Raw genomic sequence first — 14,068 nt, forward strand, 5'->3', positions numbered from 1 at the left:
GCTGCTCTGCAGGACACCTGTCCCAACAGAGCAGAAAACAAGCTAGAAAACAGCTGGGACCTTCCTCCCTTGAAGGAGATGCAGTAACAATCCCACAGTTCCTCAAGAACTGAGGGGAACACCAGCACTGGTTCTGAACCACATCGCTGCAGGCAGGTCCTTCTCTGTATTTAGGAAAGCTCAACTAGCCTTGCAATTGTTTGGGTACCTTGCTGAGACAGGAGCACAACAGCTCCCTGGCTAAGGGGGAATGGAAAGGGAGAGGTACACAAATGCAGTGGCAGGTGATGCAGAAACACAGTAATCTGTAACACAGATACTTGCTACAGGGCAGCTGACATCCTCCTCCACTGCAACAAAGATGAGGATGAGAGAAATACAGAAAACTTCAAAGAATTTGGAATGTCTTGCTACAGACAGGGAACAGACTGGAGCACTGACAGAGGAGTAGCTCAAGAGCAACTACCACCACTTTTTGAGAAATTCCCATGGAAACATGCGGGATTCTTCATCTCTGAAGAAACGACTGACTGAGATTATCTGAAAGCTAACCAGAACTGGTTATGAAGGAGTCCACAATCATCTGAAAGCTGCTACTACCAACCACTAGGAAGCATGACAGACGTCAAGTAGTCACTATCAGTTCTGCAAACAGAAAAGCCTTCAGAAAACTTGGACTTGTTGCTGTCCTCCTCAACCAAGCCTCTCAGTCCGTCAACAGGAGACGGCTCTGCTTGGAGCGAGGCCTGCTGTGCTCCACAGAAGATCCACTTCAGGGAACAGGCTGGCAGAGAACACCAGTGCTCAGGGTTGCCTGTCCCTGCAAGAGGCCTCCAGTAACACCGAAGTTCTTCTGCCACCCAGCCCTGGGGACACTGCCCAGATTCTGTTCCTGCTCCTGCTGCTGCTACGCTGATCACCTACAGAGTAGAAGAGAACTGCTGATGCCTGAGCAGCCACGAAACAACCCCACTGGGAAACAGCAGGCTGGCAGTACACACTTTGAATGGCCCTTGAGCCGACAACCCAGCAGCTACAAGCCAAGCAATGAGAGCGCTGGAGTTCAGTCTGACAGGCAGCTGACAGGGTCAATCTCCCTTAGCGATGAGCTCTGACCCAGGATCCATGACTAGCTGGCATTGTGCCCACAGTGCTTCCAACTACAGAGTTGTGCCCGTCTCTGTCAGTGAGGCTGAAGGTTTTGCTAGACCACCTCTGAAAGCTGCCTGCTCCTAACTGATGCTGTATCAAGCGTACTTTCGGGAGGTCTTATGGGCTACAGGACCCACTTTATGGAAGGAACCTGTTGGTGTGATCCTTGCCATGTTCCTGGTGCAGGATTTTGCTTTTGGAAATCCTGAGCAGCAAACCTGAGATATTCATACAACCAATGCACACATTGTTGCCGTTACTTTGCATTATTTCCTATTCTTCACCTCTATTTCCAATGATACCAAGTCTTCCAACATGAAGCCCTGAAACGCACCTGCATCTGGTGGTCACTCACAACACACATCACACCCACAAGCACTAAGAGGGCACAGGTGGCCTTGCAACCCTCATGGCTGGTACAGAGGGCAGTGGCTGCAGCAAGTAGGCAGGCTCTGGCCACCAAATTGCTCTCAGCCTCGCTTTTCAGCACTGGGCATTATCACGGCAAAACCACCACCGTGCTCATCATAGTATGCTGCCTTTTCTTTCTTCCCTCCCTCTCCCCCCCCGCCCCCGGCTTGGTTTTTTACAGTTTGTGACTTTATTTGTCCTGTTATAACACTGATAATTGCCTGGCACACAGAAGGAAACCCTTCAGAGGAAAAGAAGCTTTCTAGACAAGATGAACTTGAAACGCAAAAACTAGCGAAATTTCGTACCAGGGTCTGCTAAGAGCTGGTGACTGACTGCTGACTGAATCAGGAAGCAGTAAGAAGAAAAAGAGAGAAACTTTCCGAACTATTTCCATAAATGCCATCGGGCACCTTGACTCTGGCAGCTGAATTATGCACAGAAGTGCACTCAAGCCACCTTAAATGGCATCCCCCACCTGCAGCTGCATAAACAAATACTGGCTGGCAACACTCAGGCACACAGCCCACGTGCTGACTGGCTGCACTCTTCATCGCCTTCCTACAAATCTAGACAGTTTCAGGTGTTTTCAGGGCAATAAGCTAGCTGGCTGGCAAAAGTCCAGTCTTCAGAAAAAGACAGCCCAGGATGCTGAAGTACTCCGATTAAACCAGCATCTCCTCTGAATGTCATGGATGTTTTGACTCAGAGTCTTTTCAGAAAAGGCATTAACAGCTCGACACATCCAAGACCCAAAAACTTCAGCTGATTCCCTTATGCTTACGGTGGATCATGAGGAGCTATGCTGCAGCCCAGGGCTTCTCCCTAAAATATAACTGCCAAGTACTTGCTGTGCTTGACTCAAAAGCACACATCACACCACCTGCCAGAAGCAGCAGCTCCCTCTGCATGGCACTGCCCAGATTTTCCAATCCAAGGCACTAATTAGCTGTACCAAGGCCACAGAGCAAACAGCAAAGTAACTGCCACCTAAGATCAGACTGATGTTGCTTTGGCTGCAACATCACAGTCACAAAAGGCACATCAGGCAACCGTCCACACAGCACCAATACACAGCACACTTACCCTTTCCTAAACGCAGTGCTTACCCTCTTTTACTCCCAGCTGAGGCAGTGCAGCTTGCTCAGCTCAACTACTAACCCCGCACGCCGAGGCCTCCGAGGTGCATGCACTCTGCCTTCCAAGCCTGCCTGGAGAATGGCCCTGAGGCTCCTTCTGCAACCCGCCCTGGCCAGGCTGCTGCCGGCCCCCTGCCGCTCCTGCGCCCCCAGGCAAGGCAGCACCCCCGGGAACGAGGGCACGGAGGGGGCCGGGGCAAGACGGGGGATGCTCGGCCGACTCCAAGGGCTCCTGGCAGCACAGGCCTGGCTCCCCGCCCAGGCTGAGGCTCCCCGCAGCGATGCTGCCGTTCGCTCCCAGCGCCCTTGAGCTGCCGGCGGCTGCAGCTGCACCTGCGGGTCCCGGCGCTGCCCGCAACCCCCCCGCACCCCGCCCCAGCACCGCCCGGCGCTGCTGCCCCCCGCCGCTTACCGCTCCGCCGTGTCCCGCTCGTCGATGCCGCATTTCTTCAGTCTCTGCCGCACCTGACCCAGGTCGCCACGGGCGGCCGCACGGTGCAGCTTGCCCAGCTCCTGCAGCCGGAGCTCGTAGGCACCGGTGGGGAAGGGCTTGGCGGCGCTGCCGGACGCTGCCGGCTGCCCCTTCTTCTTCCTCCCGAACCCGAAAAACCTCTTCATCCCGCGGCAGGGGCGCGGGCACGGTCCCGCCTCAGGGAAGGGACGGCGGGAGGCAGCCGGTGGGCCGGGGCAGGGACGGGGGATCGGGGGGGCCCCCGGGGCAGGGGGATGGGGGGATCGGGGGGGGCCCCCGGGGCAGGGACGGGGGATCGGGGGGTCGGGGCCCCCGGGGCAGGGACGGGGGATCGGGGGGTCGGGGCCCCCGGGGCAGGGACGGGGGATCGGGGCCCCGGGCAGCGGCCCGGTACGGCTGTCTACGGAGCGAACCACCAGAGGGCGGGAAGCCGAGCGCACAGGCTGCTCCTCAGCGCGGCAGCGGCGGACAGCGCCTCCCTCAGCGGCGAGCGCGGCGGTTAAACGGCCGGCGGGCTCTGCTGGCGGGGGCGGGGTCTGCTCCGGCGCGTGTCCAGCGCGAGTGACGTCACTTCCTGCCCCGCGGTGCCCGGCGGCTCCTGCGCGGTGCCCGGCCGCGGCGCTGCCGAGCGGGGCCGGGGGCAGCGAGAGGCGCGGCGGGTGGCGGCGGCGCTGCGCCCCCCGCAGAGCACTCGGGCCGCTGCCGGGAAGCCCGGGGGGTGCCGGCGTACCGGGCAGCAGCAGCTCCCCGCTGGCCCCGGCGGGGCCCGCGCTGCGAGCTCGCGGGGCGGCTCGGGCGAGTCGGTTTTAAAAGCAAATGGCTCAAACTGGGAAGCGCTTGTCGTTCAGGGCAAGGGCATCTCGTCAGGGAGTTATGGCCAAAACAGCTCTGCGAGCAGTTTGCCTCCTAGCTTGTTGAGCAGTCCTGCTTGTGTGCCATCGTTAGCCCTGGGCAAATGGATGCCAAAGGATCAAACAGCAAGGGTTAATACAGCGGGAGGGGGGCTGGGGGGGGCTGTAGGCACCATCTAGTTACCTGCCTTGCCATGACAGGGTCAGAAAGTTACTTTCCAGTAAATGTGGCCGAGCTGGCACTGCCACAAAAGAACACAAACGCGCACTGAGGGTATGGAAACGTGGTCCAGAAATCAAAAGACAGGTCACGCCTTTGGTGTAGATAAGTTGGGAACCATCCTCCTATTCTACTGCTGCGGTGATGCCGCTAGGTAGTTCAGCGTGGTGAAACCTTATTATAAGTACCATAAGGTTTTGGGGTGATGTCACAGTCCAGTATACCCTAGATGGTTTGACTCATGGAACACCTTGGCAGCACACTTCTTCCTCTTAGAAACTGTCTCTTGCCAATGAGTTTGTGAAAAACAGAGAGATGGGAAAGAAATCCTCAATCAGAGAGAGGGACACACTTCACTGTGATTAGCAGTGAAAATATTGATGACAACAGGACAGGAATCTGGTACCACTTTTTAGGGAGAAGATTCAGCCCTTTGAAATACCTTCTTTTTCTTCATCGCTAATAATGGTACAGCTCCTAAAACCTTCATTTTGCTTTCTGGAATGAGCCTTCACAGCTTTATCAAGCCTATTCGCTCTGGCAGTGTTCTCGCCGACCAAAGTGGCTGATGTACAGTCACTTTCCTTAGCTGATCCTCAGTGTATTAGCAGCGTTCTGTTATTGTAGACATGATCCCTAGAAGGAAAAGCTATAATAAATAATAATTTTAAAAAGACAGAAAAAAGACTTTTGTTGAAAACACAGCCAAGTAAATTCAGGTTGCAAAACCTGAATTCTATGAGTTTTGGGAAATGGCTATGAGCAGCAGCCATTTCAAGAGCACCTCTGTAATCAGTCTGACCATTTAATGGGGGAATGGAGAGCAAAATGCATTTTTTAATTGGGTGCATTTGTTTTCTTCCAAACATTAGAAGAAAGGCAGGAATTTATTTACAAGGTGGCAATACAGAGTAAACACAATCCATCTCTGTGCTCTTTCCAGGAGGAAGTATTTCTTCTCTAGTCCTTTTTCAAGTGCACACATGCTCAGCCACAAAAACTTGGGTTTTTTACAGGTCATTCCCCAGCCAAGACCAGGAGACCCTACACTTCCTGTGCAATGTCAAATGTTTCAGAATGGTATTAAACCCCCCCGTGATTACCCAGTTTTAGTTGGTAGGGACTTTGGTAGCTGCCTGGGCTGAAATTCAGTTTCAGGCTTGGAAGATAAGGGAGTGCTGATGGGTCCTGTGGATATAGTGTTAAGGGCACAACAGGAACTGTTTGTTTATTATTAGACAGAAAGGATGCAAAATTAAAAACTAGAATCTATCACCCAGAGCAACCTCAGAAGCACTTCTGGGAACTCTACTTCTGGGCCTCCATGACAAGGGAAAGACGGACTGAGTCAGCTACTAGTAAGCAACAAGTTACAGGGTTTCTTCCGCACCACCTCACACTGCATTGTGCCCTGGGAAGCAAAGACACCATTCCGAAAAGCAAACCCCCACCTGCCTCCTGCTCAACTCGTGCCCGAGACAGCCTTCAGGGGGTGACCTTGGGCAAGGCCAACTGCACAGAGCTGTTCCGAGTGATGGTGGCGTTACTCCCCTCTCTTCCGAGAGGGAATGCATCCGTCGGAGCCCGACGATGCTGCCACGGCCTCAAGCTGCAGCCAGGCCTGTGCTGGGCCTTCACTGCTCTCAGCCCTGACCCTCACCCATGGACGTGACGGCCCAGTAGGACTGCAGACCTGCCCATCCCTATGGACCGGCCTGGTGATCTGCACTCTTGGCGCACTCTGCTTACTGTCCCCAGAACTCTTCTGCTCTTCTTGGTGAGGGCCTGTGGGGCTGATCCCTGGCCTGTGTGGTCACAGACCCTGCCAGCCTTGCTGTGGCTCTTGCTTTGCCCTTCCTCTGCAGGACAGCCTACCCCTGATGTGCCCTCGCAGATACTGCTGTGTACGTAACACTTCCGTCTTTACCCCTAAGAGCTACATCAGTATTACAGTCGCCTACTACTGTGACCATAGAAGGAACATCAAAAAACAGCCAAATAATTTCAGAAATACAGCCAAGAAAAAAAGTCAACAATATGAAAAGAAGTATAAAGAAAGAACAAAGGTTTCACAAGAAAAAACACCACAATAACCCAAACAAAATAAAGCTCACCTTTGTTCTTAATCTGCCAATTTCATTGACCATTTCAGAATACCTGCTCTTCATTTCTCCCTGCAAATTAAGCTGGGACAGTCCCCCTCTCTCCTCATACACCCTTAGTTCCTTCGTAGCTCTGCTCAGCAGCCTCTTCAACCTGCACAGCAAACTAGTCATGAAAACAATGAAGCAAAGGAACAAAACTGGACTTTTTCACATACTCTCATGTAAACAGCACAGACACCGCTTGCTTCATCTTTAACGTGCTTGACACACCAGGAATTACCAGGAAAAACCAGTATTCCTGTGCCACATACACTTGGAGAGTCCAGATTTCACCTGAAAAGAGGAATGAAAGACTCCCTTTTTCCCAGGAGAACTGCAGGGCAACCTGCACCTGCAGTTGTTTTGGCAGCTAGTGAAAACTAGGGGCTGGTGTACAGAAGTACCTTGCAAGAACTAACACGAGGCCGGCATCTGCTCACAGTTAGGTACACCTATTTTTACACTAAAGTTTAATAAAACATGACTTCTACGCAGGGATACCTCTTCACCACGCTAAAAAGCCGTCCCTCTTACAGTCTTTCTGCAGATCGAGGTTTCTTTTCATTTCTTGGTCCAGACGTAGTTCAGCTGGGCGTTTCAACTCTACCAGCTTCTTCACTTCCTTTCTTTCACTCTCGCACTTTCAAAAGAGAAAAGAAAGATTTATCACACACACAGAGCACAGGAAAAATACCTACGTACAGTCTGTGCATCTAGCGCTCTCCACAGAGAAGCTGCCGGACGTCTCTATCCGTTAGCCACGTTCCACAGAATGCCACGGGACGGAATTCCTGAGGATATTCCATCCCTTCAGGTTTCACATCAAACAGACCAATACGTAACTACAGAAACAGATGCCCTCGCTGAAGCAAAGGCCATCCTCTTCTAGACATAACAGGTGGAAAAGATGCTGGAGAACACTTTTGGCAGTGCCTCTGCTCATAGTAGGGATTACGTAGGTATGCACTTCATGGGAGAACATGGATCCATCCAAAGCTTTCATGGGATCTTCCAGCAACCAGCAGGCAGGGGCTTGTGGAGGAATCTGATCTTTTGGAGTTCTTCAACATTTTATTCCCCTCGGCCATTACCTCCACCTCTTCTGTGTGGCCATTTACTTAGCCACATGCTGGTTTTCCTCCTCTTGGTGTTTTCTCAGCCACACCAGAGGAGAGCTGGCAGCTGTTTTGACTTTGTACTTCCATTTTCCCTCTACAGAAAAGGAGAAAAGGGGAAGGCTGTCCCTTGGCAACTGGCAGGCGCTGCTTGTTTCCCAAGCACTCGTTCATTTACCCAGCATTCCTTCAGTATGTTTTTCTGCAAGGCTTTTAAGCTCCCGCTACGCTGAAAACATACAGCAGCTCCTCCACACACGCACTGGAAACATCAAGCATTTTAAACCTGCCCAGAAACCAAGGGGTCAGAAGATGACCACACAAAATCCAAGGAAGAATTGGGAACTGTGGCCTTGCTCGATGTGCTCAACTGAGAGCAAACCACACTGGGAACTCTTCCCAACAGAGCCACTCCAGAACTTACACAAAGATATCCGTCTAGCTTTTATTTGCTTCCTCCATGACCCCCAAACGAAAAGGTACTCGCAGCCTGAATGGCAGGGATAACAGAAAACAATGATATGTAAGAACCTGACCAGAAGGTGCACGTGGTTCTCCTGGGTATTGGCTCGGTGCCTGGAGAATTTTCTGGGCTCACCTGTTGCAAGAGTTCAGCCTTCTCCTCGTCCAGCTGAGCAACGCGCTCTTCAAGGTGGGATCTTGACTTCAAGTGCTCCTCCCACGTGCTGTGCAAGTCCTTGGATGTCAGAGCCAGCATGTTCTGCTTCTGCGTCTGTGAAAGCAACAGTGGCAGAAGAAAAAGTAAGGTGGCCGGAAAAGACAAGAGCGCAGGAGAATGCAGTAACTTACACAGAAACAGGCCTAAGCTCTCCTCTCCCCATCCAAGACCTATGGCCAAGGTTGGCGTGGAGTGTAAAACACACCTTAGGAACCATAACCAAGAACAGCAGCTGGAGCTGGTGGGAAGAAGGAATACTCTAGAAGCGACAGGATGAGGTTACAACTTTGGGGGATAAGATGACATGCACACACACACAGAATCACCCTACAGCTTTCCTGCAAAGCTCCTCTGGTTCCCTCTATACTTCAGTTTTCGTAAGAACACTGCAAAAGGTGGTGCAAAAGGACAACATTCGCTCCTGCTTTCAACAGCTACGCTCAGATTTATTCATATAGTTACAGACATTAACTACCTTAGTTTTCACCTTTTTTTCCAACTCCTTTTGCAAGCGCAGCTTGTCTCTCTCCAGGTCACTGTGGTAGCGCGTAGTAACTTCAAGTGAAGCTTCTGGCATAGATTGCTTTTTAAGTGCAGCAGCAAGCTCCTGCTGCAGTTGTCCAAACATGCCCTAACGAAACAGTTAAATTAGCATGAAGAAAGTTCTAAGAACATGAAATACGCCTTTAACTTATTTTGTTATATGGTTAGACCTGTCTAGATTGAACCCAAAAGTATGAAATTTTGCCTGCCACCAGCAGGCATCTGCACAGATGATGACCTCTCGTCATCATTCTCAGCTGAGCACCTTTGACTATCAGCAGCTGTTCATGAGGATTCCTGTTTCCTAACACATAAAAAAGGCTCAGGTATTGTTCTTCCTTGAACAATACACAGGAACACACTGCAATCGGGTATTTTTTTCTAACAAAACCCAAAGAAATCTGTTGTGATCTAAGAGCCACAGTTTGACTGCAAATATTACTCCGGTGACTGAAGGCAGGACTTTGTGTTAGATTGTTCTTTCTTCTGTTTCTTCACTATACAAATACAATTTGCTGCGGGCATTTCGGGCGAGCGGGAGTCAGATTCAAATACTCACAGAGTTCAAGATCTGATCCGTTTATTGTACAAACCAGGTAGACTTTTATAAGGCATTCTATAAGCGTGCAATAATGTGGTTGGCTATTTTACAAGCGTATAATAATATGATTAGTTAACAATTGTTTACTGGGAAGATTTCTGTTTCTGCTTGTTCTGGCATGTAGGCTCCTTTCTGCGGTTTCCCAGCTCCTCTTATCACGTCCCGTTGGCCTTGGTTTTGAGCAAACATCTGCAATTTGCTCCTTTTTCTTCATCCCACTGTTCTGGCCGTAACCTCGTCTTATTTCTTCAGTATTTTTCCACTTGCTTCAGAGTTCAGTATAATCATTCAATACAGCAAGAGCCCCAACACAATTAAATGAATACAAATATCTGAAAGCTCCTTTGAGATACACTTTAAGGGTATGTTGAATCACATCCTCTTGTAGTCTTCTTACTCAGCTCGTTTTAGAAATACTGATAGATTAGGTTTACAAAAATCTGGATAGCTCATTATATATATATAGCTATATACATATAACACACACACACTCTCTCGCATGATCTTCAAAAGGAACCCATTATTTTGGTAGTAAGAATACAAAGCAAGTCACAGTTTACAATGATTGACAGTACTGCTGGAGTGTGGCTACACATCATAAAAGAGAAAGCTTAAGGTCACCGTCTGACATGAACTTTGAGGAACAGGCAGGCCCCTCAGAACCCTCAAAACACATACAGAAATCAACAGCTGGACATTACTAATACTCTTCAATCTTGACAGCAGCTTACAGAGAACCTCTTTTTTCCCCTCTGTAGAAGCTTCATATAAATCTATCCCCAACCACTTCACTTCTCTGTATCTTCATTTCTCAGCCCTCGTGTACTGGATGGTTCCTCCTTTTATACCACTCTCATTCATGTCATCAGTGCAATACTTACATCAAAACCATCAAATACTTTAGACTATTCTATAGGGCATAACATGGACTAAGGAAAATAGATGGAAAAAAGTTCTAGAGAAGAATCACCTTTCTTGATCAAAGCTTAGACTTGGATACCTTTTTTCTGTTCTCTGCTTAGATCCGAGGACTAATATCCCCGTTGCCAAAACTTTCCGCAATTCCGAGGGAAACATAACAAACCAGAACAAATGAGTATTCTTTGGTCCCATGCATGTAACTTACACCGGATACATTGGAGGAACAAACTAATTTCAAGAACGGACAAACTTTAAATTGTTCTTTCTACGCACATACTTTACCTGTCTTTCTACTACGTCAGTCTCGTATTTAAAGACTTGTTCCCTTAAATCAGTACGCTTGGCATTTAAATCCTTGTTTCGCTCTTCTGTTAGATAAACTTGCTTTTCTGTATCAGCTCTAAGTTTGTTGAAAATGTCTTTAAAACGCTCCTGCCCATAATCCACTATTTTTTCTTTCATGATCCTCTTGTTCTGCATCTCTTCCCATTGCTGATGGAGTAAAAAGGTTTTCACTCTGGAGCTGGGCCAATCGCTCCTGCAGGGACTCCTGTTTTATTACAAGTTTGCTTACTGGATCTTTCTCAAGTTGTCGAGCATGATCACATTCCTTTGCCCGACACTGGCCTTGACTTAATTCTTTTTTGTCATTTCTAAAAGCAAAGCTTTTTCTCCGAGCATTTGCTTCAACTGGTGAAGCTCATTTTCTAGCCTATTAGCTTTGCTTTTAGCTTTACACAGCTGCAGAGACAAGCTCTTGTTGGTTTCTTGCACGTCAGAGAGGTCACGATGGAGCTCGACTTGCAAGCAAAGGCATTCATCACGTTCTCTGGGAAATCTTCGTTCAGCATTGCTTTTTGATGACAAATGAAGTTTAAGTTCTTGAACTGCAGCGTTCAGGGAGGAACGCAGTGATTCAATTTCTGTCTCTAGTCTGTCTTTGCTTTTGTTTGTCTGCTCAAGTTTGGAAGTCAGCACTGCAGATTCTCTCTTTACTAAGTCCAGCTCCGCGTTGAACTGAAAAAACATTTGTCTTAATGCTTCCTTGTGCAGTTTAAGTTCCTTTTTGAGAGCTTCATTTTTTTCTTTCAAGGTCTCATTTTCCTTTAAATATTTTCCTTGTTCCTCCTGGTGCCTAAGTCTTACTTGAGTGAGTTCTAGCCTTAGCATAGCAATCTCATCTTGTAGTAACTGATTCTTGTACAACAGATCCTGTTCTCTATCAGTGCTGGATTCCTGAATGACAGGGAAAATGAATAAAGAGCCAATTGGGAAATGAATCTACAAAAAACCTGCAGCAATAAACTGCATTTTAACATTTCTAGTACCGAAGCATGACTTCAAAGATGAAGTTTCAGGCAATAAGCTACTCTGTGAACCCATGCACATGTACAACGTACGTACCCAACGGAAGTGCAACATAGCCTTAAAACCTAAATGAACATCCCAAATATACAGTTACGTTTTTTTCCCCCCTTAAACCAGCAACCAAAGCTTTTAAAATGACAGCGCTTTCTTGTATGTGCATGCCTTTATAATACTGCCTTTAAGGTTGAATTAGTTGTGCTACAGATCTGGTAAAAACAAGGCCAGAAAGGGTATTTTCCTTCTCAAATGTCTTCTGAACACTTATCCTTTTGTATTACTGAAAGTTAGCTATAAGACTCAATCACCCCCGGAATGCAATAGTCCTGTATATTTCCTCTTTATTGTATGTATAACTTTTTCCCACTTAAACACATTCACCCTACATTTATTGGGCAGCACAGCCAAGAACAAAAAGGCTTCAAGGCACTGCACATTCTTTAGGAAATTCAGTAAACTCTTTTCAAGATCTTTTTTAATACAGTGTTTATGATTGCTTTTTCTCCTCCAGTTACTCTAACTCTTACAGAGAGTTGAATTCATTGCTGAGAGTCGATCATAAAATTTTAGTTATGTGGAGGTGGCAAAGAAAGGCATACTTGAAGTAAGTTCAATAAGGGAATAACTAATTAAAAAATAAAAGCAATGGAAACACAAACACTGTCAAACAACTTTCTTCCTGGTCAACCTTGCCATAGGTAGCTAGGTGTTTCACTGCTAGAAAGCCTAAAAAGCGATGACAAAATGTCTATGAAATGGAAAATAACAGATAGGTTAAGAAACGGGGTAAATAGTGTCTTCTATTAGCTTCCGACTTGCACAAGTAATTCAGGTACATACAGGAGTGATGCTGCTTTCCAGAACTTTTAGACATAAGAGAAAACAAGAAAGGTATTTACCCAGATAAGTTACACTGGTAAACAGTAAATAAACATCAAGAAACAGAAAAAGTTATGTAAGATTTATTATGACTTTAAAACAAACATGGTGAAATGTAATTTATTAGAAAAAAAATCTGCTTACCTCTGATTTTTTTCCGATAGATCTTCTTGTCTCTTCTTCTAGTTCCTTTTGTCTCCCAAGGTGGTTGTTCAAAATTCCTTCTTGAAGGGCTCTGGCCCTCTTTTCCTGAGAGAGCTGTCTCTGTGTTTCGTCACGTTCCTCTTCAACCTGCAGTAATACAATAAAACTGCTTGCATCTTAAGAAAAAACAGAGCTAGCAATACATCTTCCCATTCTCCCTTGCATACTTGAAAACATTTTTGATTCCCCACCGTTATGATAATCCACCTATAAATAAATAAATTTAAATTTTCTTATGAAAATTTAAGAAGGCGAAATACAGGATGTTTTGTAGTAATTCAAAAAAAGGTCAGGCTTTGCCTGAAATACAAATGAAACCTAAATTTTGAAAAAGGAAAAAAGGAATAATAAACTGCAAAGCAAAAAAAAAAAAAAAAAAAGAACAGCCCAATTGTGAACCAACTGTACTCTCCTGTCCTCAAAATTTGACAACTGTTATCCAACGCCTCTTCCGTGAACAAAGCGCCTCCTTCTCTAGGCATACTGGAATACAATTGAAAAGAAGCAGAAAATAAGACAAAGAGTTTAATTCATTATTTAATAGACCTGTTTCAAGAGCTTTCTCAGTGTTCTTAACTCCATTTCTAAATTCCTAGACTGTAACTCAAGTTTCTGTTTCTCCTCCATCTCTTTACAACATTGATCTTCTTTCCTTCGGAGGTCTTCTCTCCTTTTCTCACACAGCACTTCTACTCTGAGCCTCTTTTCTTCTTCTTGTTTCAAAGAAGATCTGGGATTTAACGGAGTATTTGAGAAATAAAAGCACTGATATAAAAGTAGATATTCCACATGATGAACTTGCAGAGACAACTCAAACCATAAAAAATGTTAAACGTTTTCCGAGTTCATATTTTTACTGTACTTTTCAACTTTTTAAAGAATTCTAACTTCATTCCATTGTGCATGGTATCAGTTGTACAAGATACAGAAAAAAACCTTTGAGTGATTTATCAGTTATTTTTAAATTTGTATAGGGAAACACACACCAGTGTGCACACTTCTATAATAAAATTAAAAAAATCCATCTTCATATTACAGCCATTTTGCTGAAAAAGGAGTTTGTTGTCTCATCAGATCAAAGCATCGTAAACTTTTACTATGGTTAGTATACATTTTCTTAGTATACTGAGCATTGCCTACACATTACGGATTCAGTGACCAGAAGCAATACTGGTGAATCAGCACGCCACTTACCTATGGCAGACCCAACAATTTTTCAGCAAGCCTTCTGCAAGTCTAAAACAACTGCTGACCACAGGCAGAACAAGCAGCTTCTGTTTACTCCAGAAGGATGTCAGTGTTCAAAACCAGATTCAGAAATGCATGGGGTTTAAGCTGAATACGATTAAAAACAGTTTTAAACCCCAGTCGG

General features: G+C 46.7%; 1 protein-coding gene and 1 pseudogene across 1 annotated transcript; both read right to left on the reverse strand.

Annotated features, from left to right (window-relative positions):
- LOC129734560 (ankyrin repeat domain-containing protein 26-like) overlaps positions 1 to 3,418 on the reverse strand; it is a 63,667-nt pseudogene extending 60,249 nt beyond the window's left edge.
- A 3,684-nt stretch (positions 3,419 to 7,102) lies between these two features.
- On the reverse strand, positions 7,103 to 11,109 carry LOC129734561 (ankyrin repeat domain-containing protein 26-like). Its single transcript, XM_055698169.1, has 4 exons — positions 10,531 to 11,109; positions 8,659 to 8,814; positions 8,103 to 8,237; positions 7,103 to 7,231 (listed from the first exon to the last, which is right to left on the reverse strand). Exons 1-4 carry the CDS (start codon positions 10,726 to 10,728, stop codon positions 7,103 to 7,105), a joined length of 618 nt encoding a protein of 205 aa, XP_055554144.1. The 5' UTR covers positions 10,729 to 11,109.
- Between the last annotated feature and the right edge of the window lie 2,959 nt (positions 11,110 to 14,068).

Source organism: Falco cherrug, chromosome W (assembly GCF_023634085.1).
Source record: "Falco cherrug isolate bFalChe1 chromosome W, bFalChe1.pri, whole genome shotgun sequence".
Taxonomy (NCBI): domain Eukaryota; kingdom Metazoa; phylum Chordata; class Aves; order Falconiformes; family Falconidae; genus Falco; species Falco cherrug.